The sequence below is a fragment of the Nycticebus coucang genome, chromosome 6 (genome assembly GCF_027406575.1).
Source record: "Nycticebus coucang isolate mNycCou1 chromosome 6, mNycCou1.pri, whole genome shotgun sequence".
NCBI classification, from domain to species: Eukaryota; Metazoa; Chordata; class Mammalia; order Primates; family Lorisidae; genus Nycticebus; species Nycticebus coucang.
In genome coordinates, this window is record NC_069785.1 from 30,934,528 (window position 1) to 30,954,973 (window position 20,446).

At 50.4% G+C, this 20,446-nt stretch overlaps 2 protein-coding genes across 3 annotated transcripts in view; both read left to right on the forward strand.

Moving 5' to 3' along the window:
* The window catches only part of SLC7A8 (solute carrier family 7 member 8), a 54,910-nt gene extending 50,760 nt beyond the window's left edge, over positions 1-4,150 (forward strand). For both annotated transcript variants that reach the window (XM_053594764.1, XM_053594765.1), the window contains 3 exons: positions 941-1,090; positions 3,311-3,488; positions 3,892-4,150. In XM_053594764.1, the coding sequence (XP_053450739.1) occupies positions 941-1,090; positions 3,311-3,488; positions 3,892-4,058 (495 nt within the window). In that variant the 3' untranslated portion in view covers positions 4,059-4,150. The remainder of the gene's footprint in view (positions 1-940; positions 1,091-3,310; positions 3,489-3,891) is intronic.
* Positions 4,151-13,421: 9,271 nt separating this feature from the next.
* Positions 13,422-15,188, forward strand: CEBPE (CCAAT enhancer binding protein epsilon). Its single transcript, XM_053594768.1, has 2 exons — positions 13,422-14,076; positions 14,672-15,188. The coding sequence occupies exons 1-2, from the start codon at positions 13,567-13,569 to the stop codon at positions 15,005-15,007; spliced, it is 846 nt and encodes a 281-aa protein (XP_053450743.1). The 5' UTR covers positions 13,422-13,566; the 3' UTR covers positions 15,008-15,188.
* The last annotated feature ends 5,258 nt before the right edge of the window (positions 15,189-20,446 follow it).

The following is a 20,446-nucleotide window of genomic DNA, read 5'->3' on the forward strand; positions in this document are numbered from 1 at the left end:
GTCTTGGGAGTCAAGAGCATTGTTCAACATTAGGAGGAATTTCAGAACGTTCAGATACAGGATGAAGGTCACCTTGATTGCTTAGTTGCAAAAGTGGCTAGAGAGACTCTCAGGGGGCTATACACTTTTTTTCCTCTCCAGTTTAAGCCGTGGGTGCAGTATTGACTACAAAGCAAGTACTGCAAGATTCAGGCCTATTCACCCAGTAAAAGCTTGATTATCCTCACCACCAGACCTCACAGGAGAACTGAACTTTTTATTGGCCTTCACAAATTATCAGAATGGAAAGAGCACAGTTCTAAAAGAGAGCCACAGAGATAATTTTGAAGTTGGAAAGTGGACTTTATCAAAAAAACCTCATGGGGGTGTGATATGGGTTAAATGAATTAACATTCGTAGAATGCTAAAATTAGGACCTGGCACATAGTAAGTGCTTTGTAACTGGTTATAAAATTAAGAGAGAATGAAAGGAAAGGAAGTGGGGGAAGGCGGAGGAGGAAGGAAATAAATTAAATGACTCAGCCAGGAGGAAAGGATAAGGGCAAGAACAAAGCATTAATCTGCAGTTAACAAACTTCCCTAGGGGATAAAAATTAGAAATTAGCTTGAGCTATAACCAAGAGAACAATTTAAATGAGATCAGGGCTGACACAGATCTAGGTAAACCAGTGTGGCTGAGTCATAGCCAGTGTCCATTCTGATTGGTTAGTGCCCAGGTGATACCAGTGGTTAAATATTTTATCACCCCTGTGATAAGAAAGAATTTCCTAGCAATGAAGGTGTTAGTAACAGCCTGGGTTACTAGGAGAGGTTCTAAGTCTCCATTTGGAGACATGGCATCCTCTGCCTAGAAGCTTGGGAACAGCCCCGGACCTGTGGACACCTCCTTCAGTCTCTAAATACCTTTCTGATCACTGATGAGCTCCTCCCTCTTCCCCAGTGCATCTCCACCCTGCTGATGCTGGTCACCAGCGACATGTACACACTCATCAACTATGTGGGTTTCATCAACTACCTCTTCTATGGGGTCACGGTTGCTGGACAGATAGTCCTTCGCTGGAAGAAGCCTGACATCCCCCGCCCCATCAAGGTGAGAGAAGCTCCCTTGGGGATCCCCAGGTCATATTTTTATATCACCTCTGTTCTTAACTGCTGACCACAGATCGTCTTCTCTGTGATGGTATCAGACCTTTTGAAAGCAAGGACTATGTGTGAATGGGACAGCATGTCCATTCTCCACAGGGGACAGGTTCAGAGCAAATTGCATCTGGGGAGTAAGATTAAATGTTACTTTCATCATGTCATTCCTTTGTTTCGTAACACTCTAGGTCTAAAACTCCAGCTGATTTTTCAATCCTGTTATTTGTCCAACACTTCCTACCTGCCCCTCCAGATAGCCTGAGTTCTCCATGTACTTCTTCCCTAGGGGATTAAAATTAGAAATTAGCTTGAGCTATAGCCAAGAGAAAAATTTAAATGACAACAGGATTGACACGGAGCCAGGTAAACCAGTGTAGCTGATTCATGGCCAGTGTCCATTCTGATTGGGTAGTGCCATGTAGACTCTTTCCAGAATGAGTTTCCTCCTCCCATCAGCTTATCAAAATTTTAATCATTTTCCAAATGGGCCTCAGTACCTCCTCTTCCCTAAAGCTTTCTAGTCTGCTTTTATAGCCCTGCTTGATCCTCCCTTTGTAAAATCCTGGGGCCCTGTAGGTGCTCTGTGAACCTAATGATTGCTACAAGAAATAACTTTGTGGTAGGAATGGATGGAATTCCTCATAACAAGATATGCCAGAGTGTTACAGGTTCTCCTACCAATTAGAAGAACAGAGTATAGCCTGGAGCTATTTGAACAATAGAGAACTAGATGCTTCTAGAAGATTCTTCAAAAAAAAAAATTCTTCTAGCTAAGAAATCAGTCCCTCCAAATCTCTCAATTCCCCAATGGCATTTTCACTGCTACTTTTCTCCCACCCTTAGAAAACAAGCTAGAGGGGGCAGCGCCTATGGCTCAGTGAGTAGGGCACTGGCCCCATATACCAAGGGTGGTGGGCTCAAACCCAGCCCCGGCCGAACTGCAACAAAAAAGTAGCCAGGCGTTGTGGCGGGCACCTATAAGTCCCAGCTGCTCAGGAGGCTGAGGCAAGAGAATCACATAAGCCCAAGAGGTTGGGCTTGTGAAGTTGCTGTGAGCCGTGTGATGCCACAGCACTCTACCGAAGGCAGTAAAGTGAGACTCTGTCTCTACAAAAAAAAAAAGAAAAGAAAAGAAAACAAGCTAGAGGGAAGAAGAGGTATAATGATCCCGTCTCCTCCTCCAAGAGGGGAGGATGAGGAGGAGGGCAGCTGAGTCTGGGCTGCCTCTGCAGTCCTGAAGAGGACACACTTAGGAACTCCCCACATGTGGTCAGCAAGGAGGGGAACTGATGCTTCCTTCTGGACGCAAGTCAAAGCCCCAGCCTGCCTTATACTATGCTGGGTTTCCTGATTTCTTGACTTGGCAGATTTTTCTCAGATTGCTTCAGAGAAATTGTTTGGGGCTGATCTCAGTGTGAGGAATGGACACTTGCCACATTGTGCCCGATGAAGCCTGCCAAGAAGCGGGCCAGAAGCAGGAAACTTGCCTGGCCTAGGTCACCTTCTTCCTGCCCCTCACCTCTCCCCCAGGGCCTCAGCAAATATACATCAATGTGCCAGCAAGCTTCTCAACCCCCATGGACATCTCTGGCTGCTGCAGGCGCATAGCACAGATGATGAGGCCTTGTCTGAGTCCACACAGAAGAAGGACATGGGCTCTGAGGATCCCTCCCTCCCTAGTCCTGTCCCACTGTCCAAGTCACCAGTATTTGTTGCCATAGGCCAGGTGCGGTGGCTCACACCTATAACCCTAACTCTGGGAGGTTGAGGCAGGTGGATTACTTAAGCTCAAGACCAACTCTGAGCAAAAGCAAGACCCTGTCCCTATTAAAAATAGAAAAAAATAGCCAGGCATGGTGCCACATGCCTATAGTCCCAGGTACTTGGAAAGCTGAGGCAGGAGGATTGCTTGAGTCCAACAGTTTGAGGTTGCTATGAGCTAGCCTGACACCACGGCACTATACCAGGGTGACAGAGTGAGACTCTGTCTCAAAAAAAAAATTGTTACCATGGCACCTGCCCAGTCAGGGCTCAGGGTATGGGAGCTACAGAGCTTAGTGAGGCCCAGCCTTTGCCCTTGAGGATGATTCTTTGCAGGTAAAGAAAAGAGAGGGTGCCCCAAGCCGGGGGCCACGGGGACCATACAGCTCACAGTGCCTCTTCTCCACAGGTCAACTTACTGTTCCCCATCATCTACTTGTTGTTCTGGGCCTTCCTGCTGGTCTTCAGCCTGTGGTCAGAGCCAGTGGTGTGCGGTATCGGCCTGGCCATCATGCTGACAGGCGTGCCTGTCTATTTCCTGGGTGTTTACTGGCAACAAAAGCCAAAGTGTTTCAATGACTTCATTGGTGAGTTGTTGGAGGCTCCAGCATGGCTACAGGCATGCAGTGGTCAGTGAGGGGGCAGGGGAACCACCAGGATTGGGAGGCCTAAGCTCATCTTCACCTGACTCTACACAGCTCTGGAGGGGGAGTCAGGGCGGATGCCCTCTCGGAGACCTCTGAGGAATTTCCCCACAGACCTTAGGCCTGTAGGCTAAGGCAACCTGGAATTGGGCTTGAAGGCATAGGGAAGCTGGAGGGCTGGGCCTTGATGAGTGTAGGGCAGCTGACAGAGATGCAGGAGGCAGGCGAGGCATTGACTGCTGGGGCAAAACCTGGGGTGGGAGAGGTGGGACAGGCCACAGTCTAGTTGGCCAAGCTGGCGGGATATTCAGCACTGTCATGGTTTCTATGTGATCTCCTTCTACAGAGCTGCTAACCCTGGTGAGCCAGAAGATGTGTGTGGTCGTGTACCCTGAGGCAGAGAAGGGCTCAGGGACAGAGGAGACAAGTGAGGACGTGGAGGAGCAGCAGCAACCCATCTACCAACCCACTGTCACTAAGGACAAGGACTTGGTGGAGCACCCCCAGCCCTGAGGACCACTGTTCCTCAGTGGCTACTCCCTCCTTTGTCCCCTTCCTGCATTCCTTCCCTGCCTGGGTCCCCCCAACACACACACATACACACACACCTCTCTGCATCTGTCAGACAGGATGGGACCTGGGTGTGGGTGGTGAGAAATTGCAAACAAAGACACTGACATTTGTACCCAAAGAACCTGCCTCTCACCCCAGTGCTGCCCACACTCAGCTGTTAGAGAGGAACAGAGATGCCAGGGTGCCCCGCAGGGTCCTCCCTCCAGGCCACAGCCTCAGCTGCCTCTTTAGGAACCTGAGTTCACAACTGCCTTCCCTCCCCATTCCTAAGCCAAGGGAGGCCTCGGTTCAGAGAGCAGTGGAAGCCACAGTGAGTTGGTCAAGGGGACAGACTCAAGCAAATATGTCACAGGTGAAGGTTGGCTGGAGAGACCCCTTTTTGTTCAGAAGGGGCCCAAAGTCAGGGGAGGATGCTGCCCTCTGCCCTCTGCCCTCTTCCCCCGCCCCCTGCCATCCCTCCCTTCACCCAGCCTGGACTCCCAGGCTCCTTTCAGGGCTGGCTGAGCAAGGGACCAAGGAGAAGGAGAGCTGCTCTGACCCCTCCCCTCAAGCCAAGCCTGTGAGACACAATGAGAAAGGCTCAGATTCCAGAGACCCAGCCCCTGCCTCCTACCTTCTGCTCCAACATGGTGCCAAAACTTTCGGAAGCCAGAAAGTCTTATTCTTCATATGGTGGACATCTCTCTCCTACTGACAAAGCAGCTCTGCAGCTCTGCTAGAGCAGTCACCCTGTCATCCCTACAGCCCCCATTCCCCAGCACACTCACCCCGAGCCAGTGCAGCTGGCCACCCCCACCAGGCCCCCATCCTTCTCTCTGGACCTTAGCTCAGGGACCAGGTATGAAGGATCCCCAAGCTCTTCAGGCCAGAAATTATAGCCTTAAGTAGACCCTGCCTCCATCCAAAAACTAGGCCTAAGAAAACTCTCTATTTCTACTCCTCAGAACAGGCCTGATATTAAATGCCTTCTCTGATAGGAAGGGCACTTTCCTACCTCCCCAGAAGTGCCCATTCCATGTCCTCAGAGACTGAGTGGGTAGAACCTGTTTTCTGAAGCCCAGTTCCTCTCCCCTCCCCATACTTGGATAACCCTCACTCCCTCCTCTCTGGTGTCACCAGATCCTGTCCTGGGATAGGATGGAAGAGCAGTGGCAGGACGGCACCCACTCTGAAGACCCTCAGAAAAGCCCCCTGTGGTGTGCAGCCTTCTGACCTTCCCCTGTGCTCCAGAAGAAGGCCATGATGTTTCCCTGGGCCTTGTAGACTCCCCAGCCACACCTGCTATGCTAAGGACACAGAACAGGATTGTCTCTGCATCCCCCCAATTCCATCTGCTTAAACTGGAATACCTGTCCCCAGCTCCCCACCCAGGTTGCCTACCCCATAGTTGGTGAGACACCAGATTTGGTCTGAGTTATGGCCCCTTCCAAGCAGAATTAGGCAGGCTGGGGTTGGCCCCTAGAGGGTCAGGGGACCATCTTCCTGTTCCTTCTCATTCCTCCAACTTCCTCACCTCCTTGAATTATTATTTTTTTGTAAAGTGGATGCCTTACTTTTTGGATAAATATTTTTGAAGCTAGTATTTCTATTTCTTTCAGATTTTTAATGTAAGGTTGTTGTGGGGGGTGAACTGAGTTAGAACCTTAATAATAATTTTCTGTCTTTAACTTGGTGTAGGTTTTAGAGTTTTTGTTTGTTTTGTGAAGAGTTTTTTCTTTTGATGTAATAAAATTTTAAATGGAAATGAAGTTTGTGGTATTGATAATTAAATCAACTTCTGAGACACAGGCGCCAGGTATTTCCTATCCCAGGAGGTCTTTGTTTGCCAGGTTGCTTTCAGGGTGGCATTCCTAAAAGCCCGTGCTCTCCGTGGCTTCTAGCTATCCAGGGCCTCGGTGCCAGCACATTCAAAGAACTCTCTTTGAACCAAAGACATTGTCAAAAGCCAAAATCATAATAGATTTAAAGTTCTCAATTGGTTTTATTCACAATTCCAGAATCAAGGAACCCCTCGTTCCATAAAGTAGAATAAGTGCTCCAGTGCAGTGAGTTGAGAAGAGGTTGGCTTTATAGAGAAGGGCTGAAGAAAGCAGATTACTTTTATTTTATTTTATTTTTTTCTTTCTTTTTTTTTTTTTTTAACCAAAGTCTCACACTATCATCCTGGGTAGAGTGCCACATGGCCATGGCATCAGCCTAGCTCCCAGCAACCTCAAACTTGACTCAAGTGATCCTCTTAGCCTCCTAAATAGCTGGGGCAGCAGGCGCCCTCTACCATAACCAGCTAATTTTTCTGTTTTTTTTTTTTTTTGTACAGACGGGATCTCACTCTTGCTCAGGCTTGTCTAGAACTCCTGAGCTCAAGGGATTCTCACACCTCAGCCTGCCAAAGTGCTGGGATTATAGGCGTGAGCCATGGGGCGGGGCCCAGATTACTTTTCAAAGTTAATTTTTCTCGTAAGGCGGGGACTGGGAGACAAAACAATAGAAAAATAACTGATTAGTTAACATCAAGTTACTTCTGGCTATGTTTTTGTGTAAGGATTAAAGCAGAGGGAACTTCATTGTCCTGCCAACTGAAGATGTTTAACTTGCTTGTTTGGGAAACTGGCTGTTATCTGTAGCTTGATGGTCCAATAACAACTCAATTTAGATTTATTGATGTGGAATTTTAGCATAGGTGACTTCATTTGGATTTTTGGTCTGATCTCTGAGGGTCTTGTGCAGGAGCTTAGTCCAGAACAATGGCTTCCTATAATTTTTATCTAGCACTCTGTCATTCCTTCTGTGGAGTCAGGATGTATGATTAAGTTCCTGCTCTGTATACCATACTGACAGCCTGCAAACTAACCTACTACCCAAGGTGGGAACATGGAAAGAGAGACAGCAACAAGCTGAGTCGAGGGAAGAAAGACAGGGATGTTCCTCCCGAAGCCTGATCAGCAAAGGCTTTTCACACCAAGACAGCTCAGGCTGAATCTGGAGGGACTCAGTCAGCGGGCCTTGATGAGAGGGCCTGGGAAGTGAAGCTGGCTTCACTCAACTTACAAAGACATCTGAGAGGAAGACTAGGAGGACAGCTGGACTAGCACCAGGGGAAAGGAGGAAGCAGGTGCGGTAGGTATAATACTTCCTGGTATTCTGAGTTAACTGCTAGAGGATGTTGATGGAATTAAACTCAGTCCTTGTTTCATGTTCCTACTTTTATGGGCATCTGTCCCAGTGTCCTGTCGTGGGGCAACATCATTCCAGAGCCAACACTGCTGACAGAAGCATGGTAAGAGGGGTCAGTTGTCAAGACATCCCCCTTCACCATCTGGGACACTGTGAGAGAACAGGCAGGCAAGTTGCCTCCACTCCTACTCTTGGCCTGGCCCCAACACACCTGCTTTATGACTGTCATTCTTCCAGACAAGCTGGAAGCTCATCATTCACAGGGGCAAACACTTGCCTCCTAGTTCCAGGCTAGCTGGTAAACAACTGTATGTCTTGGGCAAGTCATCTCACCTGTTTAGCATTTTGGTGGGGGAGGGGGACTTGGACATAATATTAAATGGTTCCCCCATCTTCCAACTTTAGGTTGTAACAAAAGGGCAGAAGCCAGTTTTGTGCAAGAGGCTGTTCTCCAAGCACCACTTCCACCACTTTGAACCCCTCTTCCCAACACATATACCTTTCCTTTCCCTGCCTGCCCCAGGTCCCCTCCCATTGCCCTATTAAGGCCCCTATCCCCTCTCACTCTACTAGAAACACTTGTCCCCAAGGGACCCCTCTCTCTGTGTAAAGTGACACCTGCTGATCTTTTCAACCTGGTCAAATGCGCAAACATGGGTTCCTCCTGGGCAGCATGCATTTATTTTTAACCTGGACCTTTACCCTGTCCTGGCCCTATCAGCCACTTTGATGCTACAAATTTCGCATGCTCTACCTTGGAGAATTTAAGAACCTTTTGGTGTCATTGAAGTCATAGTTTTGTACTCATTCATTTATTAATATAGTCACACAACGAATGGTGTCTGTGACCATTGTGTCCAAAGACTTTGGTATCTGGCTCGGCGCCTGTGGCTCAAGCGGCTAAGGTTCCAGCCACATACACCTGAGCTGGCAGGTTCGAATCCAGCCCAGGCCTGCCAAACAACAATGACGGCTGCAACCAAAAAATGGCCGGGGTTGTGGCAGGCCTCGGTAGTCCCAGCTACTTGGGAGGCAGAGGCAAGAGAATCGCTTGAGCCCAGGAGTTGGAGGTTGCTGTGAGCTGTGACGCCACGGCACCCTACCCAGGGCAACAGCTTGAGGCTCTGTCTCAAAAAAAAAAAAAGACTTTGGTATTTACTGTGGGAATAGCAAATTTATTCCTGACTTTTCCAATTCAGCTTCTGACATCAAATATTTTGTTCCATTGTCCCCATAAAAATTTTCAGACATGTCAATCTCCCTGTCCCTAATTTTTAATTCAGGAAATATGGTCACCATCATTGAAGAGGTCCAAAAGATGTATCTGACTCTACCCTCAAAGAGCAAATAGTTTGCAAGGGAAGGTGCAGGTGTGCAGTTTGTGGCATCACTCACCACCCACACACCACTTTGGAACCACCTGCCTCGGGACCTCCACTGCTGAGCGGTGAGCTTCCACTGGCAGGGGCCAAATGAACATAGCCCTAGAGCAGTGTTTTTCAACAATTTTTATCTCATGGTACACTATAGTTAAGCTTCCATAGCATACAAATTATGTTGATCAAAGAAAAAAGTTTAAAAAAGAACATACTTATGTGTGCTTTGACCTTCTTTTTAAAATAATTTAATTAATGATTTTTTTTAGAGACAGAGTCTCACTTTGTCACCCTCAGTAGAGTGCTGTGGTGTCACAGCTCACAGCAACCTCCAGCTTTGGGGCTTACGTGATTCTCTTGCCTCAGCCTCCTGAGTAGCTGAGACTACAGGTGCCCGCCACAATGCCTAGCTATTTTTTGTTGCAGTTTGGCCAGGGCTGGGTTCGAACCCTCCACCTTCAGTATATGGGGCCGGCGCCCTACTCCCTGAGCCACAGGCGCCGCCTAATTAATGATCTTTAAAATTTTTCAGGACACACACCATTGGTGCCTCATGGCACCCCAGATGAAAATCACTGCCCTAGAGCGTGTGCAGTGCCTGGTACCTATGTGCTCAAAATTCTCATCAAATTGAGACATCGGGCAATAGGTAGTGCAGCTGTTTAGGACACACAGATACAACCACAATGGAAGGTCAGAGGAAGGAGACTCAACATTATCTGAGACCAGTTGCTTCACAGACCTTATCTTATTCACAGTTTAATTAAACAACCCTATGAGGGAGGCCTTATTACTGCCACTTTACAAGTATGATTAAATAATTTGCCCAAGGTCATTAAGCTGGTCAATGACAGAGGGCGGATTTTAGAGCAGCTCTCTCTGACACTTCGTGGCCATGCTCGGCTGCCTTCCCATTGGGAAAGTCTTGGCTCACCAACGAATTGGCACTGGAAGAAGACCTGTTACAAAGTCACGAAGATAATATACATGCCTTGTTTCAGCTAATCCAAACAGGTAAAACTGCAGCGGCAAAGAGAAAAAGGCCCTGCTGCCCAGGGAGGGCTTCTTTCCTTGCCCCAGCAAGAATCCCCTAGCTCTTGACTGGCACTGCCCATGCCCTTCCTGTCCAGAGCCCCCAACCTGCTCTGCCATCCAGAGCACTGCCTGCCACATCCAAAGCCCTGGTTACCGGGAAGTACTGACACCAGCATATGACACGTCAGTGCTGGTCAGGGAGGCGAGGGGCTGCCATCACTAATCTCACCATGGCCTAAGCTGCTGACTTTCTCATTTCCTGCCGGCTCTATTTGCACATCTCCTGCTTCCTTCAGTGCCCAGTACACTAGCTAATGAGGCAGTCTTCCCCCTCCCCATGGTGGCCAGACTAAGAGGAAGAAAGTTCTTTGAGTCACACAGCAACCGCTTCAGCCCCAGGGTCCTTTCTTCCAAAGTGAACCAGGCATCCTCGAATGACCTTGGACAGCTCAGTCTCTCAGGCTTGTTTTCCTTGTTTATAAAGGAGGAATGAAAATATTGTCTGCCCAGGTAGGGCACCAGCCATATACACCGGAGCTGGCGGGTTCAAACCCTGCCCTGGCCTGCCAAACAACAATGACAACTGCAGCCAAAAAATAGCCTGGCATTGTGGTGGGCGGAGGCAAGAGAATTGCTTAAGCCTAAGAGTTTGAAGTTGCCGTGAGCTGTGAAAGCAGAGCACTCTACTGAGGGCAACATAGTGAGACTCTGTCTCCAAAAAAAAAGAAAGAAAGAAAGAAAAGAAAATACTGTCTACCTTACCTATTTTCCTTATTAATTCACAGGGAAATGGTCAGCATGATAAAGCATATGTTTCAACGATAGAAAAAGGATTAATTGGGCAGTGCCTGTGGCTCAGTGGGTAGGGCACCAGCCCCATATACCAAGGGTGGCAGGTTCAAACTCGGCCTTGGCCAGCTAAAACAGCAGTGGCAACTGTAACAAAAAATAGCTGGACGTTGCGGCAGGTGCCTGTAGTCCCAGCTACTTGGGAGGCTGAGGCAAGAGAATGGCTGAAGCCCAAGAGTTGGAGGTTGCTGTGAGCTGTGACTTCACAGCCCTCTAGGGAGGGCAACAGAGTGAGACTCCATCTCAAAAAAAAAAAAAAGAAAAAGAAAAAGCATTAATTTATCAGAAAGCGCAAGGCCTACCCATGATTATTATTTCAAAGTATGGGAGGGAACAGAATTTCTCCTCACGGGACAATGCCGGGCGCTCAGTACCCGCAACCTGCCCTTTCTCCCTGTAATTGCACAGCAAGCCTCCTCCCCGCCCTGTTTCCCACTCCGGGCTAGCTACGGCGGGCAGTAAGACACAGCCAGCGAGCACTATGGGAGGCTGCCCTCCGCTGTCCATCTGATGCCTGATCACAGCAGGCGCTCGAGCGGGGAAACTTGGACCAATATCTCCACCTGGTGGTCAACATGACACTGTCATCAAACTGAAGTAGTTCAGTTTTGAAATGGGGAGGAGAGATCTCACTACCTGGTTCCTAAGATCCGTCTCCAGGGTGAGTGCAGATCTCCCCACGCTAGGTCAGGGTTTTTGGAGACAGCACATCTGGCCAAACCTCAAGGCATGCACAGAAAGCACCTGGGGCAAGTCTGGGAGTAGCCAGGATGAAAAGAGGATGCTAGCTATATTTACATATTTTGTTTTAGTATTAAATGTTTTATTTCTTTTTTTTTGAGATAATCTCAGTATGTCGCCCTTGGTAGAGTGCCGTGGTGTCACAGCTCACAGTAACCTCACACTGTTGGGCTTAAACTATTCTCTTGCCTCAACCTTCCAAGTAGTTGGGACTACAGGCATCCGCCGCAACACCTGGCTATTTTTTGGTTGTAGTTGTCATTGTTGTTTGGCAGGCCCAGACTGGGTTCGAACCCGTCAGCTCTGGTGCATGTGGCTGGTGCCCTAGCCGCTGAGCTACGGGCACTGAGACATCAATGTTTTAGTATTCAATTCAACTAGTTATATTTACATATTTTGTTTTAGGATTCAATGCCACACTTATCTCTCCCTGCATTTATCCCACTGTGGCCCACTCACAGTAACCCAGCCCTTGGTACCTAACTTATAGAAACTTCTGGCCCAGTTTGACGCCCATAGATCAGTGGTTAGGGCACCAGCCACATACACCAGAGCTGGTGGGTTTGAACCCGGCCTGGGCCTGCTAAACAACAATGATAACTACAACAAAGAAATAGCCGGGCATTGTGGCAGGTATCTGTAGTCCCAGATACTTGGGAGGCTGAGGCAAGAGAATCGATTGCTTGAGCCTAAGAGTTTGAGGTTGCTGTGAGCTGTGACATCATATCACTCTACTGAGGATGACATAGTGCGACTTTGTTTAAAAAAAGAAAAGAAAAGAAAAGAAACTTCTGGCCCCACAGGGCACCCATGGTATTTGCAGCTGATAAAAGAGCAAGCAACACATTTCTGTTCCTTTTCTTTTCACTGGATCTATAACCCCATTTGGAGACAAAATCCAACAGGTAAAAGCAGGACCATGCCAGGTGCCTCTGACTAGAGTGGGTGGGTGTTCCCTGAGGAAAGAGAAGAGGGAAAAAGGTTCCGGCACAAGCCCAAGAGCTGCACGGAGAGAGGCAGGACCTTCTCCTACAAGACTCTGAAACAGAGCCCCAGGAAGAGATGATGACATAAGAGGCTTCTCAAGCCTCACAAGAGGAAGTAAACCCAAGAGACACACACTGGAGGTCAGAGAACAGCCGTGCAAAAGGAAAGACAGCAAACTGAGCTGCAGCGAGCTCCTGAGCCCTGCAGCCCAGGGCACAGGAAATGGGAGGCAAAGCCTCAGGCCCAGAGTTGGGGGCAAAGTGCCAACCTGAGCCTCTTGCAGCAGAAGGAAGCTGGAAGAGAGAGGTACTGGAGTCCCAGAGGAGGACAGCCATCTGTTCCAAGGGCAGCAGTTTGCCTAGACCTGGGGTGCAGGGCCCAAGTCCTGACCGGCTGCCTCAGCAAGTCCCAGGCAGTTGGGGGCTGTGCCAGTCTGCTAGAGGTAGCCAGGGCTGGAAACACATTAGTATTTGGGCTATTGCACAAATCCTGAGCAAAAACCTAGCAAATGAGCATACTGTGGACCATAACTCAGGTCCCTGTGTACAGCTTATTCTTGAAACCTATCACTACTCCCTGGACCCCTCAAATGACGTCCTCCCTGGCCTGTACCCAGAAGAATGCTCTGGGAGGTGGGGCTACAGAAGGAACTGACTGTCCTTAGGCGTAGGTGGAGCCCAGCACTGGGGGGACCCAGAGGAAGGCGTGTCAAGGGAGGAACTTAGACCACGCTGGGGGTCAGCACTGGAAGAGGGCTTTCTCTGCTCACTCTGACTTGGCACCTCATTCTGCACAGAACGTTTCAGAAGTCAGAGAGAGGAATTCACTCAGAGAGGTGTTGCCTTCATCAAGGACTTGGAATCCCCTGAGCATTCCAAGAGGGAGTGGGGAAGCAGTCCCAGAAGCATCAGCTCCTGGGCAGCTCCAGAATGTTGGCTTGGACCCTGACCAAAGAGTGCCCCCAACTGCTGAATAGGCCAGGAGTCTCCTTTCTCTAAAGGCTGCATCCCTCCCTCTGGGGTGAGCCCAGCCCCTCCCTGAGTCGCCCCAGGGAGAGAGAGGGGAAAAAAGGGAAGAGAAGAGAGGCATTGACTACAGAGGAAGGAAAGGGAAGCACAGCAGAGGAGGGAGGAGAGAGGCCACACAGGAGTGGGTGACAGAGGAGAGCGGAGAGGGCAGGTCTAGGGCAGGCCCAGGGCAGGAGGAGATCTAGAGAGGGCAGGCTGAGCACCCCAAGGGGCGCTCCAAAAGCAGGCGGGGCAGAGAGCCGAGGGGGCGGGCCGGCCATGTCCCACGGGACCTACTATGAGTGTGAGCCCCGGGGCACCCAGCAGCCACTGGAGTTCTCAGGGGCCCAAGCTGGGCCCGGGGAACTGGGGGACATGTGTGAGCACGAGGCTTCCATCGACCTCTCCGCCTACATCGAGTCTGGAGAGGAGCAGCTCCTTTCCGACCTCTTTGCTGTGAAGCCTTCGCCTGAGGTCAGAGGCCTCAAGGGCCCCGGAACCCCTGCCTTTCCCCACTACCTGCCTCCTGATCCACGGCCCTTCACCTACCCACCACATACCTTCGGCCCAGACAGGAAGGCACTGGGGCCTGGCATCTACAGCAGCCCAGGAAGCTACGACCCCAGGGCTGTGGCAGTGAAGGAGGAGCCTCGGGGGCCAGAAGGCAGCCGAGGTGCCAGCAGAGGTGGCTATAATCCCCTGCAGTACCAAGTGGCCCACTGTGGGCAGACAGCCATGCACCTGCCCCCAGCCCTGGCAGCACCCGGCCAGCCTCTGCGTGTTCTCAAGGTAAGAGCAGGTCATTTCTCCTCCCTCCTGCCCAGGGTCTGCAGAGAGGCCGCTTTGGTTGGGGGAAACGTGAGCACCCTGCTTAGGCCGGGTCTGTGTGTGATGTGAAACTGATGCACGCCAAAAGTCCTCTGTGCTCACTACCAGACCATCATCCCCCTTTCCTCCTTACTCTCACTCAGCCCAGCACGTGCTGAAGCCCCTATGGCCGGCTGACCTACCTATGCCAGGCCACCCACTTAGCTCCTCCGCAGCCCACCATGCCCCCTCCTCTTGTTTCTTTGCCACTCTCCTCTAGAAGAGGAAATGCTTGCTGACCATAACACAGGAGGCTCAAGATGTTTTGAAGGACGGTGTTTGCAGAGAGTGACAGAATACAAAAGGGAGTTTTGGTCTTAAGCAGAAAACCTGTGTGTCTGGGTCACCATCTATCCCAGAGGCAGGGCAATGACGGTTTGAACTGGAAGACAGGACCTGACTCTCAATCTGATTTCTCTGAAGCCCCAAGTACGCGCTGGCTGCTGGTGTTTCTGTCGCGCCTCCACTCTGCCTCCACCAGCCCTGACCTCTCTGTCTCTCTGTGCTTCCCCCTCAGGCCCCTTTGGCCACGGCCACAGCCCCCTGCAGCCCCCTTCTCAAGGCGCCCTCACCAGCTGGCCCCTTGCACAAGGGCAAGAAGGCAGTGAACAAAGACAGTCTGGAGTATCGGCTGCGGCGAGAGCGCAACAACATCGCGGTGCGCAAGAGCCGGGACAAGGCCAAGAGGCGCATCCTGGAGACGCAGCAGAAGGTGCTAGAGTACATGGCAGAGAATGAGCGCCTCCGCAGCCGTGTGGAGCAGCTCACCCAGGAGCTAGACACCCTTCGCAACCTCTTCCGCCAGATACCTGAGGCAGCGAACCTCATCAAGGGCGTTGGGGGCTGCAGCTGAGCCCGGCTGGTGGACTGTAGGCCCCAGGGTCCCTGGGCCAACCTGACCCTGGGAACCCCCACCCAGAGCCCTTTGCAGGCTGAGCCTGAGACATAGACCATGGACAAATGGCAGCGGAGTGCAAAGGGAGGGCAGGACCCAGCATAATGATTCTGTGCCTGAATAAAATTGCACTGTGACTCAATGCTGGGGCTGTTTGCTGGGCCTGGGCCAAGGGGTGTGTGTGTGTGTGTGTGTGTCTTGTGGAGGACCCCAAGGGCCAGGAAGGCTGGGTCTGATACCTCTCGTTTCCACGCCCAGAGAAGCATTTGGGAATACAGGCGTGCTGCCGCCCACAGCCCTTCCCAAGCATGCCATGCAGCCTGACCGTGTGTCTGTCACTCTACTCTCCCCACACATCCTCATCACTCCCTTCTATGAGCTGAAGGCACACTTCCACCCCCTGTCCCAGCACCTGGAGCAGTCTCTGGACACAGTCCTAACAGAGATCTGTGGCTTGTAGGGAGAACCCACACCACACAGTCCCTAGCGCCCAGGCCCGCTCTCTCTCACCTTGAGGAACAGGTCAAGGAGCTCCTGCCCCAGGTGGCCAAGGGAAAGTTCTTGATGGCTCTGCCATATTCACAGTCCCCTAGCTCTTGATCCAGCACTTTATCTCTGCTCCCCAATTTCATAGCCTCAGTCTACTAAATGGACAGCCACACACGCACTTGTCCCACCCACACTCCCATCTTTGTCCTTCATCCCCTGGGGGTCTGGTCTCTTAAAGCTTGACAGTCTGAGTGCTTGGGAGAAGAATAAGTTGGGAAAGGCCCAGTGAAACCCCATGTTCTAAGAGCCTTGATTTGAATCTTCCTCTGAGACTCACTAGCTGTGTGAGCATAAGCCAGTTACTTCTCCTTTCTGTGCCTCAGTTTCCTCATCTACAAAATGGGAGTGATATTAATAACCACCCTATAGTGTTGTTATATTCATAGAAAAACAGGGCTAGCACATGATAGGCATTAATATGTTATGATTTCATATTGCTAGATATTGAAAGGGCCTCAGAGATCTCATCTAAACTCTTCATTTTGCAGGTGAGGAAACTGAGGCCTCCGAGAGGGGAAGGGGCTTACCTGAAGTCACACAACTGTTTAGAGGCAGAACCAAAGTTAGCTCCACAAAATCACAGACCTTGAGAGTTGCTGGATTAGACCTCAAGAGATCATCTGGTGGGCTTTGTCCTCACACAAGCAAGATAGTGTGAGCCACATTTCACAGATAAGCAATTGAGGGCCAGAGGGGATAAGAGACATCTTCTGAAGCTCACTCAGTCCTTTTGCTGTCTCAGCACAGGGTACCTGCCTCTCTGTTTCAGGCTATACCCTCCCTTCAAGTATACATATACAACAAGAGAGGGTACGTGAATCATAAGTAATCATAAAGGCCAGGAGTAGTGGCTCACACCTGTCATCCTAGCACTGGGGGAGGCCAAGGCAGGAGGATCCTTTGAGCTCAGGAGTTCGAGACCAGCCTGAGCAAGAGTGAGACCCTGTCTCTACTAAAAGTAGAAAAATTAGCAGGGCATAGTGGTGCATACCTGTAGCCCCAGCTACTTGGGAGGCTGAGGCAGGAGGATCACTTGAACCCAGGAGTTTGAGATTACAATAAGCTATGATCATGCCACTGCACTCTAGCCGAGTGACAAAGCAAGACTCTATCAGGGGTCCTCAAGCTTTTTAAACAGGGGCCAGTTCACTGTCCCTCAGACTGTCGGAGGGCTGAACTATAGTTTAAAAAAAAGACTATGCGCCTGTAGTCCCAGCTGCTCGGGAGGCTGAGGCAAGAGAATCGCGTAAGCCCAAGAGTTAAGAGGTTGCTGTGAGCCGTGTGACGCCACGGCACTCTACCCGAGGGCGGTACAGTGAGACTCTGTCTCTACAAAAAAAAAAAAAAAAAAGACTATGAACAAATTCCTATGCACACTGCACATATCTTATTTTAAAGTAAAAAGCAAAATGGAAACAAATACAATCACACCGCCTCATGTGGCCCACGGGCTGTAGTTTGAGGACCCCTGCAAAAAAAAAAGGCTCGGCACCTGTAGCTCAAGCAGCTAAGGCACCAGCCACATATACCTGAGCTGGAGGGTTCAAATCCAGCCCGGACCACCAAACAACGATGGCTGCAACCAAAAAAAAAAAAGAAAAAATATCTGGGCGTTGTGGCAGGCACCTATAAATCCCAGCTACTTGGGAGGCAGAGGCAAGAGAATCGCTTGAGCCCAGAAGTTGGAGGTTGCTGTGAGCTGTGATGCCACGGCACCCTACCCAAGGCAACAGCTTGAGGCTCTGTCTCAAAAAAAAAAAAAAGTAATCATGATTTTCTTCACAGTGTCAGAGGCCCAGGGACAGCCTGAGCATCAAGAAATAAATTCCTAGACAGGGCATATAGTGGCTCATGTCTGTAATCCTAGCACTCTGGAAGGCCAAGGCAGGTGGATTGCTTGAGTGCACAGGTTTGAGACCAGCCTGAGCAAGAGCAAGACCCCATCTCTAAAAATAGCCAGGTGTTTTGGCAGGCACCTGTAGTCCCAGCTACTCAGCAGGCTGAGGCAAGAGAATTGCTTGAGCCCCATAGTTTGAGGTTGCTATGAGCTATGATGCCACAACACTCTACCAAGAGAGACAAAGTAAGACTGTCTCAACAAACAAAAGAAAACATTTCTGAGAGGAAGAGACTGGTATCTGTATCATCCTGGTCTCCCCTTCCCCAAGATCCCACTTCTGCACTTCCCCAATGGTATAGCACCACGTCTTTGGCACCTGTGTGCTCCGTGTCACCATGTTTGTCTCACCCTGAAACAGGCCCAACTCTGCCTGTGTGTCTCTCAGGCATTGTCCCTCCTTCCTCCATGTCCTGGGGCCCCTGCCCAGGTCTGAACCTTCAGTAGAGGAACTGATGGGAGCCTACTAAGTCTGGAAGGGGGAGGTGCCAGTGGCTGTGGGTGCCTGGGAGAATCCTTGTACCTTCCTTTGAGCCCAGAGGGATGGGTTGCATAAGGGGGCTTTGTACAGAACATGGTAAGTGACTCAACCTCCAGATTTCCTCCTCTCAGCAAAAGACCACTGCCCTTTGACTTACTTTCAAGGTTCTGGGTGATGGGACCTGGGTTGCTTCAGCATCAACCACAGATTCTTTCCCACAGCCCCCTCCAACCCATCAGCCCCTCAGAGCCAAATCTAGTGGAGCCTTTCCCCGTCTCCCCGGGGTGATCCCAGCGTGATGTGGAGCAGCTGAGCACATCCCAATCCTTTATGTCACATCATATACCAGGAAGATGACATTTGTCTGGAAAGTGCACTTTGAGAAGGAGGCTTCCAACCAGACCTCAGATGGTTTTGGCCGACGCAATTTATTCAATGAGTATTTGGTGAACATCTTTTCTGTGAATAAGATAAGTTCTGAGCTGAGGAAGTAGGAAGAAAAAATCAGTAGACAAGTATGCTGGGTGTCTTCTTTTGTCCCTGCAGATGCCCTCTCTGCCCTTTATCACTCTGCTCAGTTCCTACCCTGGGGGTGGGAGTGAGGGTGGCAGGAGGGTGACAGAGGTCTCTCTGTGATTGCCCTGTCCTCCCAGCCCCTGGGAGGTGATAATGGCTCCTCTGCTGGGCTAGCACCCCCATAACATACCTTCATTAAATTCTCTTAATTATTCCACCTGTATATGCCTACTGGGAAAATCTAACAAATAAACAAACAGGTGAGAGGCTGGGGTGCTCAAGGGGTCATCTCTCTGAGGAAATAACATTTAAATTAAAAACAAAAAGAAAGTGGAGGCGGCAGCTCCGTCATTGAGGGAAAGGCTAAGCAGAGGGAAGAGCAAATGCAAAAGCCCTGGGGTGTCTGGGTGGTTGAGAAGAAGACAGGAAACCAAGAATGGATGGATGGATGGGAAGAAGGGAGAAAGAGGACGCGTAGGAAAACATGTGCCCCTCCCCCACTCCAGAACAGAGTCACAAATGACACTCTCTGTTCCTTCTGCCAAGGAGGACAGTGCCTGAGAAGCTGAAGGTGGGAAGACAGAACAGGATCATCTCTGCCCCTGGAATCACCTTCCCACCCAGTCCCCTGCCTCTCGGCGGGGAAGGGCAGTGAGCCAAACCTTGCCAGAGAAAGGCACCAGGACTAGGGACTCCATAACTTTTGAAACAAGCAAACCAAGGTTTGAACAGCACCACACACATTGCTTTTGCTTTAGAATCCACAGCTCAAGCCTTCTTTCCCTCCTTGAGCAGAATTAGTGAGCAGGAGGAGAATTCTGAGTTGAAAGACAGGATCTCAGGCCACAGGGAAGCTGCAGAGGAGAAGCAGGGCCCTGGGGAGTACCGTGAGGAGGGAGGAAGCTGCCCAAGGTGAGTCTGCCAAGGTCAGACTTGTGAAAGCCGCCCCCCTGCTCCGTGCATACCTCCCCACCCCCCCACCCCCAGATTGCCACATGCCTGGGCTCCTAGGGCCCCCATCCCAGTGTTGCAAGATCCCGGTTGGGGTTGTGGGGTGGAAAGGGGCCTCTTCACCTCCGCTCTACCCTGCCCCAAGCCAGTGAGGGGACTACAAGGTGGAGGGGCTGTATAGGAGATGCTGAGGCAACAGCAGCCAGGACTGGTGGGGGCCATGCACATCCCATCACCCTCCCAGCCCCCACTGGGCAGACCCTTCCTCTCCGGACTCAGCACAGGCTGCTCCAAATTGGAAGTAGTCCAACCCAGACAGGACTCCTGGCTGGCCTCCCTCAGCTCCTCCCATAGCAGGCCTGGCCTGGCCTCAGAAGAACCTCAATGGCACATGAAGAGAAGAGAACATGGGGGTTTTCAGAGGAAATTGGCTGCAACTTGATTTCATCAAAGTGGCCATCAATTCTGACTTCAGGGAGCAGTGAAGGGTCCTAGGACCTGGGAAAGGAGACAGGCTTCCTAACAGGGAGAGACCCACACACACAGCTGTGGCCTCTCACTTCTCCTTTATATTTTTTATTTGTTTGTTTTTTATTTTTTTGAAACAAGTGTCATTCTGTTACCCAGGCTAGAGAGCTGTGGTGTTGGTCTAGCTCACAGCAACTTCAAACTCCTAGGTTCAAGTGACCCTCCTGCTTCAGCCTCCTGAGTAGTTGGGACTACAGGTGTCTACTGCAACACCTAGCTAATTTTTTCTATTTTTAGTAAAGACGGCCTCTTCCTCTTGTTCAGGCTGGTCTGACCTCAAGCAAGCCTCCTGCCTCAGTGTCCCAGAGTGCTAGGATTATAAGTGTAAGCCACCGCGCCCAGCCCTCACTTATCTTTTAGAAAGTGACAGGGCTCTGTGGTAGGTAGAGGCAAAGCATATACAGAAAAGGGATCCATCCTCTATACCCTACAAGCTAAGCTTCAAACTGTCCAATCTCTGACCTAGGGCTGTCAC